This window comes from Sapajus apella, unplaced genomic scaffold (assembly GCF_009761245.1).
Source record: "Sapajus apella isolate SASKATOON/1434 unplaced genomic scaffold, GSC_monkey_1.0 scaffold71, whole genome shotgun sequence".
Lineage (NCBI taxonomy): Eukaryota > Metazoa > Chordata > Mammalia > Primates > Cebidae > Sapajus > Sapajus apella.
In genome coordinates, this window is record NW_022437011.1 from 8226960 (window position 1) to 8239418 (window position 12459).

At 42.1% G+C, this 12459-nt stretch overlaps 1 protein-coding gene across 2 annotated transcripts in view; it reads left to right on the plus strand.

The window, feature by feature from the left end:
* KDM3B (lysine demethylase 3B) overlaps positions 1–12459 on the plus strand; it is a 77193-nt gene that overhangs the window by 30108 nt on the left and 34626 nt on the right. Inside the window, exons 7-9 of one of the 2 annotated variants that reach the window (XM_032250397.1) lie at positions 1405–2004; positions 5930–7178; positions 8083–8284. In XM_032250397.1, the coding sequence (XP_032106288.1) occupies positions 1405–2004; positions 5930–7178; positions 8083–8284 (2051 nt within the window). The remainder of the gene's footprint in view (positions 1–1404; positions 2005–5929; positions 7179–8082; positions 8285–12459) is intronic. The other variant, XM_032250398.1, reaches the window with a different exon arrangement.

Below are 12459 nucleotides of genomic sequence, written 5' to 3' on the forward strand. Positions count from 1 at the left end.
AAAAATGAAAAATACAGGAACTATAACTGGCAAGAAGAAATTTAAAAATTTTTTGAGTTTCTATTGTAACAGCTATGATAATGATTACAAAAAAGATACAGATCTGTGAAAAATCTATAAGTATTGAAGGGCGTAAAAGTACGTTAACTGGCCAGGCATGGCGGCTCATACCCGTAATCCCAGCACTTGGAGAGGCTGAGGCGGGTGGATCATGAGGTCAGGAGTTCAAGACCAGCCTGGCTAATATGGTAAAACCCCATCTCTACTAAAAATACAAAAAATTAGCTGGGTGTGTGGCATACACCTGTAGTCCCAGCTGCTCGGGAGGCTGAAGCAGGAGAATTGCTTCAACCCGGTAGGTGTAGGTTGCAGTGAGCCAAGATCACACCACTGTACTCCAGCAGACGCAACAGAGCAAGGCTCCATCTTAAAAAAAAAAAAAAAAAAAAAAAGAATACTAAGTTGGTAAATATTAAGGACTAAATAACTGTGTGTCACTTGTGTCCCACACAAGTTTCTAAATGAAACCATCTGAAAGTTACCCAAATAATGCTAAAGTGAATACCTGTTTAATGGTGGAATGCAGTCTAAAAAATATTTTAGCTGTAATCTCGCTGCTCAAAGATTGCTCAAGAGAACGTTAGCTGCATCCCATGCCCCACTCCCTTCATTCTTCTTAGGGAGTTTATTCAGATAAGGGAATTGCCCCTTCTAATCCTGTATCATCCTAGGTTGTCTGACCTCTCAAGTAAGACAAAGTAAGATTTCATGAGATAGTCTGAAATTACTAGAAGAAATACTAGATTTGCCTGTTTGGCCAGTGGTAGCCTGCTTTTTTCCCTTTCCTCCATCTAATGCTTTGAAATAAGGTCTGGGGATTGAGTTTTTACAGTGTCTAGATGAGCAATCCAAACCAGGTTCACTTTTCCTTTGGTTACAGACTCACAAATGTTGGTTTAGTGACTTCTGGTTAGAGGAGATTTTCTATTTCAGTACTTAATATGCAAGTTTCTTTCAAACAAGGAGATAAATATGTAATAAAGTGAGTTATTTCATCAAGGAGTAAATGAACTCCCAGCCTAGCTCTAGCAGTCTGTTTTCGGAAAGAAACTCAACAAATTGTTAAACCCTCAAGTCCATTTAAGGGAGTAATATGTTTTATTTAACAGAAAGTTTGCCGAGTGAGTTATCTTCTAGTAACTGTTATCTTGAATGTATGTGTATAAATCAAGTCACAGAAAGGTTAGAGCATTTAACACAGGGAATGTTTTAGAACTGCCATTGGAACTTGGCAGCCTATGCCTGCTTTGTCTACTTCTAGAGATGGGAAAGAGCTAATGGTATATGGTATTCACAGGATGAAAGGTTCCTTGTAATAAATCATTTTTGAATTTTGTTTTGTAGGGGGGTACGTTAAAAGCAGTAAAATCTTCCAAAGGAAAGAAGAAGAGAGAAAGCATAGAGGGGAAAGATGGCCGGAGGAGGAAATGTGCTTCGGACTCTGGGTGTGACCCTGCATCAAAGAAATTAAAAGGAGACAGGGGTGAAGTAGACAGTAATGGGAGCGATGGAGGTGAGGCAAGCCGAGGGCCCTGGAAAGGAGGGAATGCCAGTGGAGAGCCAGGGCTGGATCAGAGAGCAAAGCAGCCACCGTCTACATTTGTCCCCCAGATTAACCGCAACATTCGCTTTGCCACTTACACCAAAGAAAACGGCAGGACTCTGGTGGTGCAGGATGAGCCTGTAGGTGGGGACACACCTGCCTCTTTCACTCCGTATGCTACAGCCACAGGTCAGACACCTTTGGCCCCAGAGTTGGGTGGAGCCGAAAACAAAGAGGCAGGAAAAACACTGGAACAAGTTGGCCAGGGCATGGTGGCTTCGGCAGCTGTGATCACTACTGCCAGCTCCACCCCAAACACAGTGAGGATCTCAGACACTGGCCTTGCAGCAGGGACTGTGCTGGAAAAACAGAAAGGCAGCTGGCCGCAGGCCTCAGGAGAGGTGAGTTGCTTCAGGGGCAGACTTGGTTTACTCTTTCACCCTCCTTTATTTCGAATGTTAAAAAACATTCACGTGTCCCAGGGAAGGAGTATTTCTGAGATGTGCTTAAATTGTCCTCTATGGATGGGCTTTTACTGCTCATTGGGCAAATGTGTATATTTTAATAACTTTATCAGCTTTTAAAAGGCACCTGAACAATTGGGCAAATCAAAAACTGATAATACAGCCTAATTTAAAGACATGTTAAAATAGATCTGGTGGGGAATATTTTAAATTCAATTATCTATTTAGTTTATGTAGTAGTCAAGCCTCTACTAGGCCTATAAGAGGCAAGGTTAATGAATTACAGTATTGGTAATAGTGAATACTATAATTAAGGCTATGTGTGCAAGCTACCATTACCCTATTTTCAATTCATCATTTTCTATGATATTTTCCCTTTAGGCTGGGTTAATTTTCATTATTTGATGTGGCCATAAAAGGTTTTTTTCTCCCTAATTTCATCTTTTTAAGCCTTACCTGGAAAATTTGATGGATTTCATCATAAGAGTATCTGATTTCCTTTGTTCCTTATCTGATATGCATATATTGTTGCTAAAGTAGAACCTGTGTTAAATGTAAATTAACATCAAGTTGTCTCCCTAATCCAAATTTGAAACAATATCAAAATCAGTATAATACAGTCTTTTTGACTAATTTTGGTCACCAAAGTATGATTTATGGTGCTAGTCATTTTTTTCCCCAAACAGCTATTAACTCAAGCTAGAATATGAAATACAGATATGAAATCCTTAATGATTTTTAAAAATTATATATAGGAAACTACTGTGTGCTACATACTGTGTGTATTCTATATAAAGAATTGAAATCGCTATTTTAAGGAACTCACATCCTAAAATGGAGTCATTTCAGATATAACAGTGCCAGACAAAACATGACATATACATTTCATCTGACTTCTTTCCCTCCCCAACAAGTGCAGATTGTTAATCCCTAGTGTTCAGAGATAGGGAGGGAGATGAAATGTCCATACAGAAGAGAAGGCCTGTAAATGCAAATTTCACACGGTTGATGGTTTGTTCTGTTAGTTGACCAGCATTCCCAAGATAACCAGGTGAGAATCTTATATGGATATCTGGTGTAAATCATCATAGTGTCTGAATTATTTAAAAACAACTTCATGTCAAAGGCAGCGTGAATGTAAATGGGTCTTACAAAATAGACCAGGTTTTACATGCTGTAAAAGAAACCCACTGAATGCTGATACTCTTAGAGTAGCAAAGCTGAACACATGAAATTCAAATTCAGAGAGTATTTTGTTTCATACAGGTTGGGGAAATTTCTGTGACTATAGCAGTCATGCGGCTATGTTTCTGTTTGGGTCTTCTAGGATATGATTTAAAGGTGTAGAAATGGGACAGGCACAGGGGCTCATGCCTATAATCCCAGCACTTTGGGAGGCCAAGGCAGGCAGATCACTTGAGGTCAGGAGTCTGAGACCAGCCTGGCCAACATGGTGAAATCCCCATCTCTACTAAAAATAATACAAAAATAAGCTGGGCTTGATGATGCATACCTATAATCCTAGCGACTCAGGAGGCTGAGGCAAGAGAATCACCTGAACCTGGAAGGCGAAGGTTGCAGTGAGCTGAGATCTCACCAGCTGGACTCCAGTCTGGGTGACAAAGCACCACTCCATCTAAATAAATAAATAAATAAATAAATGTGTAGAAATGAATGTTTTAATTACAGTGCCTAATTTAAAATAAAGACAGAGCCAACAGGAAACTTCTTGCCCTAAAAACTGGGTTGAGATCAGTTTCTCATTACTTTCTTATAAGGATTTGGAATTTAATCATTTGAAGGAAAATGAACGACTGTCCAAATTATTTTTCATTCATCTGTATATTTATTTTTAAAGGGTAACTTTAGGAGTGAAACATGAGCTACCCATGCTAGTTCCTTGCAGTCATGCAGGTGTCAAGGCTCCTGGCCAAATCCTGCCTGTGAAGCAACAGCAGCACCTCAGGGCTGTGTCTGTTCTCTTCTTATTGTGGGGAGGTAGTTTAAGTCAATGCTTACAGGTTAGTAGGAAGAAAAAAGAAAATGAGCTTTAATTTTTTAACTCGAAAATGCCCTGAAGTAGTCTCTAGCAGGTATCAATTGGAGGCAAGCATAGGTGGCCTGCTTGGCTCTTAGGTCTCTATGCTACCCTTAAGGAAAGCCTGATTGTTAACACCTCTTGCATATTTAGAAAATAGCTTAATTAAAACTCTCTCCTCTCTTTTTAAGAGAATAGCCCTTTTGTTTACCTGGAATCACTTTTTTAAAAATTGTAGTAAAATACACTTAATGTAAAACTTACTGTTTTAAAATGTACAATTCTGTGGCATTTAGTACATTTACAGTGTTGTGAAACTATGATCACTGTCTAGGTCCAGAAATTTATCACTCCAAAAGGAAAGCTCCATATCCATTAAGTGGTAATGGAATAATTTTTATTTCCAATGTTTTAAAGTGAGTATTGACCAGGAGTGGTGGCTCACACCTGTAACCCCAACACTTCTTGGGAGGCTGAGGCGTGCAGATCACGAGGTTAGGTGTTTGAGACCATACTGGCTAAAATGATGAAATGGCGTCTCTACTCAAAATACAAAAACAAATTAGCCAGGTGTGATGGCACACATCTGTAATCCCAGCTACTGAGGAGGCTGAGGCAGGAGAATTGCTGGAATCCAGGAGGCGGAGGTTGCAGTGAGCCGAGATCGTGCTACTGCATTCTGCCTGGGACACAGAATGAGACTCTGTCTCAAAAAATAAAAATAAAGAAAGTGAATATTAAGGTATATCATCCTCTACTGCTTGAAAGTAGTGTATGGTTTGCAAGTCAAGTACTTGGATATGAGTTTTATTAAATTAATAAATATTAAGTAAGGGCTCATACCTACCTATGGGTCTCTTCCCTCTCTCTCTCTCTCTCTCACTCTCTGTCTCTCTCTTTCCCTCTGTCTCTCTGTCTCTCTCGTCTGTATATGGGTACACTGATATATAGGAAAGTGCTTCCATTCTTCTTTATACATACAGTCATTCACAAGCAGAAGCTAACATTTTCATGGTAAAAGAAGGAAAGGACAGTGTTTTATTTTTTCATTCTTCAGTTATGCTGAAGGCTTGTGTTTGGATTATTATCAGTATATATGTTTTCCCTCTTTGGATTCTTATTAGATTCTAATTATAATAAAAGGTCTTAGTAAATAGCTTGTTTTCTTTTATTTAGTGTCTTTATGTCTTAACGTTAATTGAAGTAGATATTCAACTTTAGGTTGACTTGAACCCATAAATAGATGTCAAAATCCAAAAGAGTCCATGTTGTGGACTTTCAGATTAATAAGGAGAATACTTTTCTTAAATGTACAGTGGGCTTGTCCTGGGATTAAAGTCACTTTTTGTAAAATGGGAAATTTTATAGTAGCCTAAATAAATCAAAACTTTAACAATAGCTCCCAAGGTCATTGAGATATGTTAATATTATAGGGGTCACTGTAAAAGCTGATGTCTGTTCGGGAACCCTTTTCTCCAATCCCTCAGAGGAGCCTCTCTACTTCCAAATAGCTGCTAAGAAGCCTACATGGCCTTCTAGCACTGTGATAACCAATTGGGTAGCAACCAAAGGAATGGCAGGATGAATGACATCCTGCTGCCCCTGGCTCACCTTGCTAAAGATGTGCTCAGTTTGTAGTCTGTGACAGATTTCTTCCCCACTGCTGGTGAATTCCAGTTACAAGAGCATATCCATGGAATTGTAAAAGAGAAAAGTTGATTAGCTCCCAAGAAATGTTGATGTGTTGATAGTGAGGTTCAAGAAAGAGATCATTCGATTGTCATGAGAAGTCAACATCACTAACTCAGGCTATCTTCCTTTCAGAATTCAAGAAATTCTATCCTGGCCTCTTCTGGATTTGGAGCACCTCTCCCTAGTTCATCGCAACCTTTAACTTTTGGAAGTGGAAGGAGCCAGTCTAATGGGGTTCTAGCCACAGAGAACAAATCTTTGGGCTTCTCTTTTGGCTGTAGCTCTGCACAAGAGTCTCAGAAAGACACTGATCTCTCCAAAAACTTGTTTTTTCAATGCATGTCCCAAACTTTACCTACCAGTAACTACTTCACTACTGTTTCAGAGAGTTTGGCTGATGATTCCTCTAGTCGGGACTCATTCAAACAAAGCCTTGAGAGCCTGAGCTCAGGCCTGTGTAAAGGCAGATCCATTCTTGGAGCAGACACTAAGCCAGGCTCTAAGGCTGGCAGCTCTGTGGACCGGAAAGTGCCTGCAGAGTCCATGCCCACCCTCACTCCAGCCTTCCCACGGAGCCTCCTAAATACCCGCACCCCAGAGATTCATGAAAATCTATTTTTACAGCCCCCCAAATTGTCCCGAGAAGAGCCTTCTAATCCTTTCCTGGCATTTGTGGAGAAAGTTGAACACAACCCTTTCAGCAGCTTTGCATCTCAGGCATCAGGTAGCTCCTCTTCTGCTACCACTGTCACCTCCAAGGTGGCACCAAGCTGGCCCGAGTCTCACTCCTCTGCAGATTCAGCATCTTTAGCAAAGAAGAAACCTCTCTTCATTACAACTGACTCCTCCAAGCTAGTATCTGGTGTTCTGGGCTCAGCTCTTACCACTGGGGGCCCAAGCCTCTCTGCCATGGGGAATGGACGCTCCAGCTCTCCCACCAGCAGCCTCACTCAGCCCATTGAGATGCCAACTCTCTCCTCCAGCCCCACAGAGGAGAGGCCAATTGTGGGGCCTGGGCAGCAGGACAATCCCCTCCTCAAAACCTTTAGTAACGTCTTTGGCAGGCACTCAGGCGGCTTTCTGTCCTCCCCGGCAGATTTTTCACAGGAGAACAAAGCTCCTTTTGAAGCTGTGAAAAGGTTCTCACTGGATGAGCGAAGCTTGGCTTGCAGACAGGACTCGGACTCCAGCACCAACAGTGACCTGTCAGATTTGAGTGACTCTGAGGAGCAGCTGCAGGCTAAGACTGGTCTGAAGGGGATTCCAGAGCACCTGATGGGGAAGCTGGGCCCCAATGGGGAGCGCAGTGCTGAGCTGTTGCTGGGCAAAAGCAAAGGGAAGCAGGCCCCCAAGGGCCGGCCTCGGACCGCCCCCCTGAAAGGTGATCCCGCTGGGGCTATATTTGGGCTTTGCTCTGGCACTAGGCTCAAATGCCTGTTGTGCTCTTGTGCAGCAGAGGCCCTCACTTTGATGGAAAGTTCTGTAATCTCATAGAATTACAGAACCAAGAGGACCTGCCAGGGGCCCCTAGTCAAACCTGGTTCAGGGCAGGATTGCACCTAAACCAACACTGTAGGAGGGGTATCTGTCCCATATAATGATAATCTCCCAAAGGAGGACTCTTGATCTTCCTTGGCAGTCGGTTATTTTTGGTCAGGAAGTATTTCTTTGCGTTTGTCTCATCCCTTTTTACTTCACTTTGGCCCATCCTGTTTACTTCAGGGGGTTACTGGGAGCTGATATCCATTTCCACCTAGCAGACATTTGTAGACTTGAAGCAGAGAGAATCACTCTTCAGTTTGCTCCTCTCTGAAACATACATAAGGATTTTAACAGCTCTATCAAAATCTGTTAATTTCTGTGGTGTGAGTTTATAGTTCAGAAGCATGTAAAACAGTCTTGTGGTAAAAGTGGCCGTTTTCATTAGGAATTGGTATGTTGTGGAGGCTCAAGAGGTCCTAATTTAACAGAACAGCCATATCGTGAGAGGCTAGAGGCAAGTGATAGCTACATTCTGCCTTCTTGTGTTTTTCACACCCATATTCAAAGTTGTTTCACCGTAGTGGGGCATTTCCCACAAGTTCTGCATGGTTCTTAGCTCCCAGTGGTAGCCTCTTTGCTTCCTGCTTTCCATTTCTGTCAAGGATGGACATAATGGGTACATGCCCAAGCAGGGAAAAGGGTAGCAACCCAGGTCAGGACAAATATCTCTCCCCAAAAGAATCATGCTGTTGGTTCCTATTAACACCTCATGACAAACTTTTCTTCTCTCCCCCTTGCCACAGTTGGCCAGTCAGTGCTGAAAGATGTAAGTAAAGTGAAGAAGCTGAAGCAATCTGGAGAGCCCTTCCTTCAGGATGGGTCGTGCATCAATGTGGCACCTCATCTGCATAAGTGTCGTGAATGCCGTCTGGAGCGGTATCGGAAGTTTAAGGAACAGGAGCAAGATGATTCTACTGTAGCCTGCCGCTTCTTTCACTTCCGGAGGTACCCAAACTCCTGTTTTCCTCTGCCAGTTTTCATTAGTGACACATAACTTCCACTCTTTCTCTGAGTCTATAAACATGTTTCATCATCTTGGTCTTTGCTTTCCTTAACTCCTTTGCTCTCAGCGTCTGTGAAGAGGCCCTGGCATAGTAGTCACTTAGTTGATTGGATTGTAAAATGACATGTGGTTTTGTCCTTGGAGAGTTTAAGTTGAGCAGTCTAAGCTGCAGCCCTGTGCTATTCCCTGAGTTACTACTAACTTGGGTTGGTTCTATTTGAAACCACTGCTATAAGCAGAAGGACTGTGTATTTCATGTTACAGATCTCCCTGACTGCTTATTCCTCTTCAGTTCTAGAATAACTTGAGTCATGTTAAAAAGAAGGGGAAATAAGATTTGGAGATAATGTGAAGCATCTTTGAAATAGATATAACTGATGAAAATCTGAGAATATCCTCTGCTTTTACCCAACAACAGCTCTTTCATCACTTTTCTTCTGCTTGATAAATTTAGAAGGGGAGTTCCTTCTGAATGACCTTTCAAGAATCTTTAATTTTTAGGCTGGATGCAGTGGTTCACGCTTGTAATCCCAGTGCTTTAGGAGACCCAGGCAGGTGGATCATGAGGTCAGGAGTTCAAGACCAGCCTGGCCAACACAGTGAAACCCCGTCTCTAGAAAAAATAAAAAATTTAATTAAAAAAAAAAAGAATCTTTAATTTTTAAAGTAAATCCAAATGGTTTATCATTATGATGTGGATTCACTTAGCAAATGTTTATTGAGCATTTAATGTGTGCCAACCCTTGTTATGGCCATTGAGGATTCAGCAAATTTCAGCCCTCAGAAGGTTTGGGGAGGCAGATACTAAATACGGAAAAAAGGCCACGCATGATTACCTGCCTATAATTCCAGCACTTTGGGAGGCTGAAGCAGGAGGATCACTTGAGACCAGCATGGGCAACATAGTGAGACCTTATCTCTACAAAAAATCTTAAAAACTAGCCGGGTGTGGTGGCACACACCTGTAATCCTGGCTACTCAGGAGGCTGAGGTCAAAGGATCACCCAGCCCATATGATCGAGGCTACAATGAGCCCTAATCATACCACTGCACTCCAGTCTTGGCAGCAAAGTGAGACTCTCCCTAAAAGAAAAAAAATAATAAATGATATGTCAGCTTATAATAACTAAGAGAAAAATAAAGAAAGCAAAGAGGATTAAAGTGTGGGGAGGCTAGAGAGGCTACAGTTTTAAACAGGATGATCTGAGAACCTGAGAGTTGAGGAATAGCCTATAGGAGGTGAAGCAATACACCACACTGTGACAAGAATTCCAGACATGTGCAAACATCCCAAAGCTGGAATATTTCTGGTGTGTCCATAAAGTTAGATTGCTAAAATGGAATACGCAAAGAAGGAAAAGGAGTTGAAGTGAATGAGTTAATGATGGATTTTACAGGGCTATTCTAAAGGCCTTGGTTTTTACTCTGATGAAAAGTCATTGGAGGCCCTGAGCTGATGAGTGACACTGATTAATGTTTTAAAAGGCCACTTGGGCTACTTTCTTGAGAATAGGTTATATAGAGGCAAGGGCAGAAGCAGAGAAGTTAGGAGGCTGTTTGAATTTATCCAGGTGAGAAATGATGGGGCTTGGACCAGGGAGACAGTGATGGAGATGCTAAGTGGTTGAAGATAGAGCACACATAATTTTCTGATGAATTAGATGTGGAGTATGAAAGAAAGGACTTAAGGATGATTCTGTGTCTGATTCTATCTATGTCTTTTGTCCTAAAAACAGGAAGAATGAGATTCCCATTTACCGATAAAGAGATTCTTTAGGGAAAAGCAAGTTTGGGAGGAAAATGGGGAGTTTTAACTTGGCCATGTTAAATTGGAGATGCCTGTTAGATTGTCAAAGGGAGATATTGAGAAGGCAGCTGGAGATATAGCTCTAGAGTTAAAGGAAGGGGTCCCACCCGGAGATACAAATTTGGAAATCACCAGGTATTTAAAGCTGTCAGTCTAAGTGAGATCAGAGCATAGACAAAGAATAAGAGCAGTCTAGGGACTGAATTCTGGTACTCTCCAATGTTTAGAGGTGGTGAAGTTGGAAGCAACTGGTAAAGGTGACTGAGAAAGAACAGCCACTGAAGTAGTAGGAAAACTAGGCAGTGAGGTATCTCAGAAGACACTAAAGAAAGTATTTCCAGGAAGGAATAATGAACTGTGTCAAATGTTGCTGACTTGGATGGGGGTGGTAGCTCACACTTGTGATCCCAGGACTTTGGGAGGCTAAGGTTGGAGGATCACTTGAGGCCAGCAGTTTGAGACCACCCTGAACAACAACATAGTGAGACCCTGTCTCTATAAAAAATAATAATTTTTTTTTTGAGACACAGTGTTGTTCTGTTGCCCAGGCTGGAGTGCAATGGCACAGTCTTGGCTTAGTGCAACACCCACCTCTCGGGTTCAAGCAATTCTCTTGCCTCAGCCTCCTGAGGAGCTGGGAATACAGGCACCTGCACCGTGCTGGGCTAATTTTTTATATTTTTGGTAGAGAAGGGGTTTCACCATGTTGGCCAGGCTGGTCTCAAACTTCTGAGGTAATCTGAGGTGATCTTCCTGCCTCAGCCTCCCAAAGTTCTGGGATTACAGCTGTGAGCTGCCACACCCAGCACAAAACAATTTTTATAAAAAAGTAAAAATGTTGCTGACAGGTCGTGTTACATAAGGACTAGAAGTGACTGATTTAGTAAGGTGGAATTGCCTTATCAAAATAGTTTTGGTAGATTGGTAGGGGAAGTGCCTGATTGCAAGGGAGAAAATAAAAGGGAGAGGAACCTATTACAATGAGTATAGACAGCTCTTTCAAGGGACTTTGCTCTTAACAACAGATAAATGGAGGAAGGTGTGGCTTGAGAGAATTTTTGTGGTAGAAATTAGAGCAAATTTAGATGCTGGCAAGAGTGATCTGATAGAGAAGAAAACAGATGATGTTGAAAAGAAAGGAGAGATTTAGTGGAGAAATGTCCTTGAGTTGGGGAAAAGTGATAGGATATAACTGGATGGCCTTTGCTAGTTCAAAGCATCAGGAAATCATGTGGAATACGTGGGCCAAGTTGCAGGGAAGTGTGGTAGTGTCATGGTGGGAGCTTGTGGAAGTTGTCTTCTGGCTCATGTTTTCTCAGTGGTATAGAAAGCAAGGTCCTAACTGGAGAAGTAATATTGGAGGTATGAATAGAAGGAAAGTATGAAAATAGGCATCTAGGAGAAGGAGTGTGCCAAGAAACTGTATTGTGACCATCAGGCAATATTAAGGACTCACCTGAGGTAGGTAGACATGAATTTAAAGTGTTACAAGGCCAGGCACAGTGGCTTATGCTTGCAATCCCAACACTTTAGGAGGCCAAGGCGGGCGGATTGCTTTTTTAATTTAATTTAATTTAATTTAATTTGTTTTTTTTAATAATAAAACTATTTAACAAGGAGCCATCATAGGTGGGCAGATTGCTTAAGCCAAGGTGTTTGAGATTGGCCTGGGCAACATGGCAAGCTCCTATCTCTACAAACAGTTTTTTTTGAGACAGAGTCTTGCTCTGTCACCAAGCTGGAGTGCAGTGGTGCAATCTCGGCTCATTGCAACCTCTGCCTCCTGGGTTCAAGTGATTCTTCCACCTCAGCCTCCCTAGTAACTGGGACCACAGGCACGTGCCACCGTACCCAGCTAATTTTTGTATTTTTAGTAGAGACGGGGTTTCACCATGTTGGCCAGGATGTTCTCGATCTCTTGACCTTGTGATCCGCCTGCCCCGGCCTCTGAAAGTGCTGGGATTACAGGCATGAGCCACCATGCCTGGTCCAAACAGTTTTAAAAAATAAACAATTAGTTGGATCTGGTGGCATGTGCCTGTAGTCCCAGCTACTTGGGAGGCTGAGGTGGCAGGATTGTTTGAACCCAGAAGGTCAAGGCTGCAGTGAGCTTTGATCACACCACTGTGTTCCAGCCTGGGCAACAGAGCACGACTTGGTCTCCAAAAAATAAATAAGTGTTATGATGAAAGTGGCTCTGTGTTGGCTAGGCGTGGTGGATAGAAAAACTGAGAGCAACTCTGGGACAGCTTTTTAAAGAATCTAGACCTACTAATTGTTAGTTAACAAGCTTTACTATTAGCAGAGAAT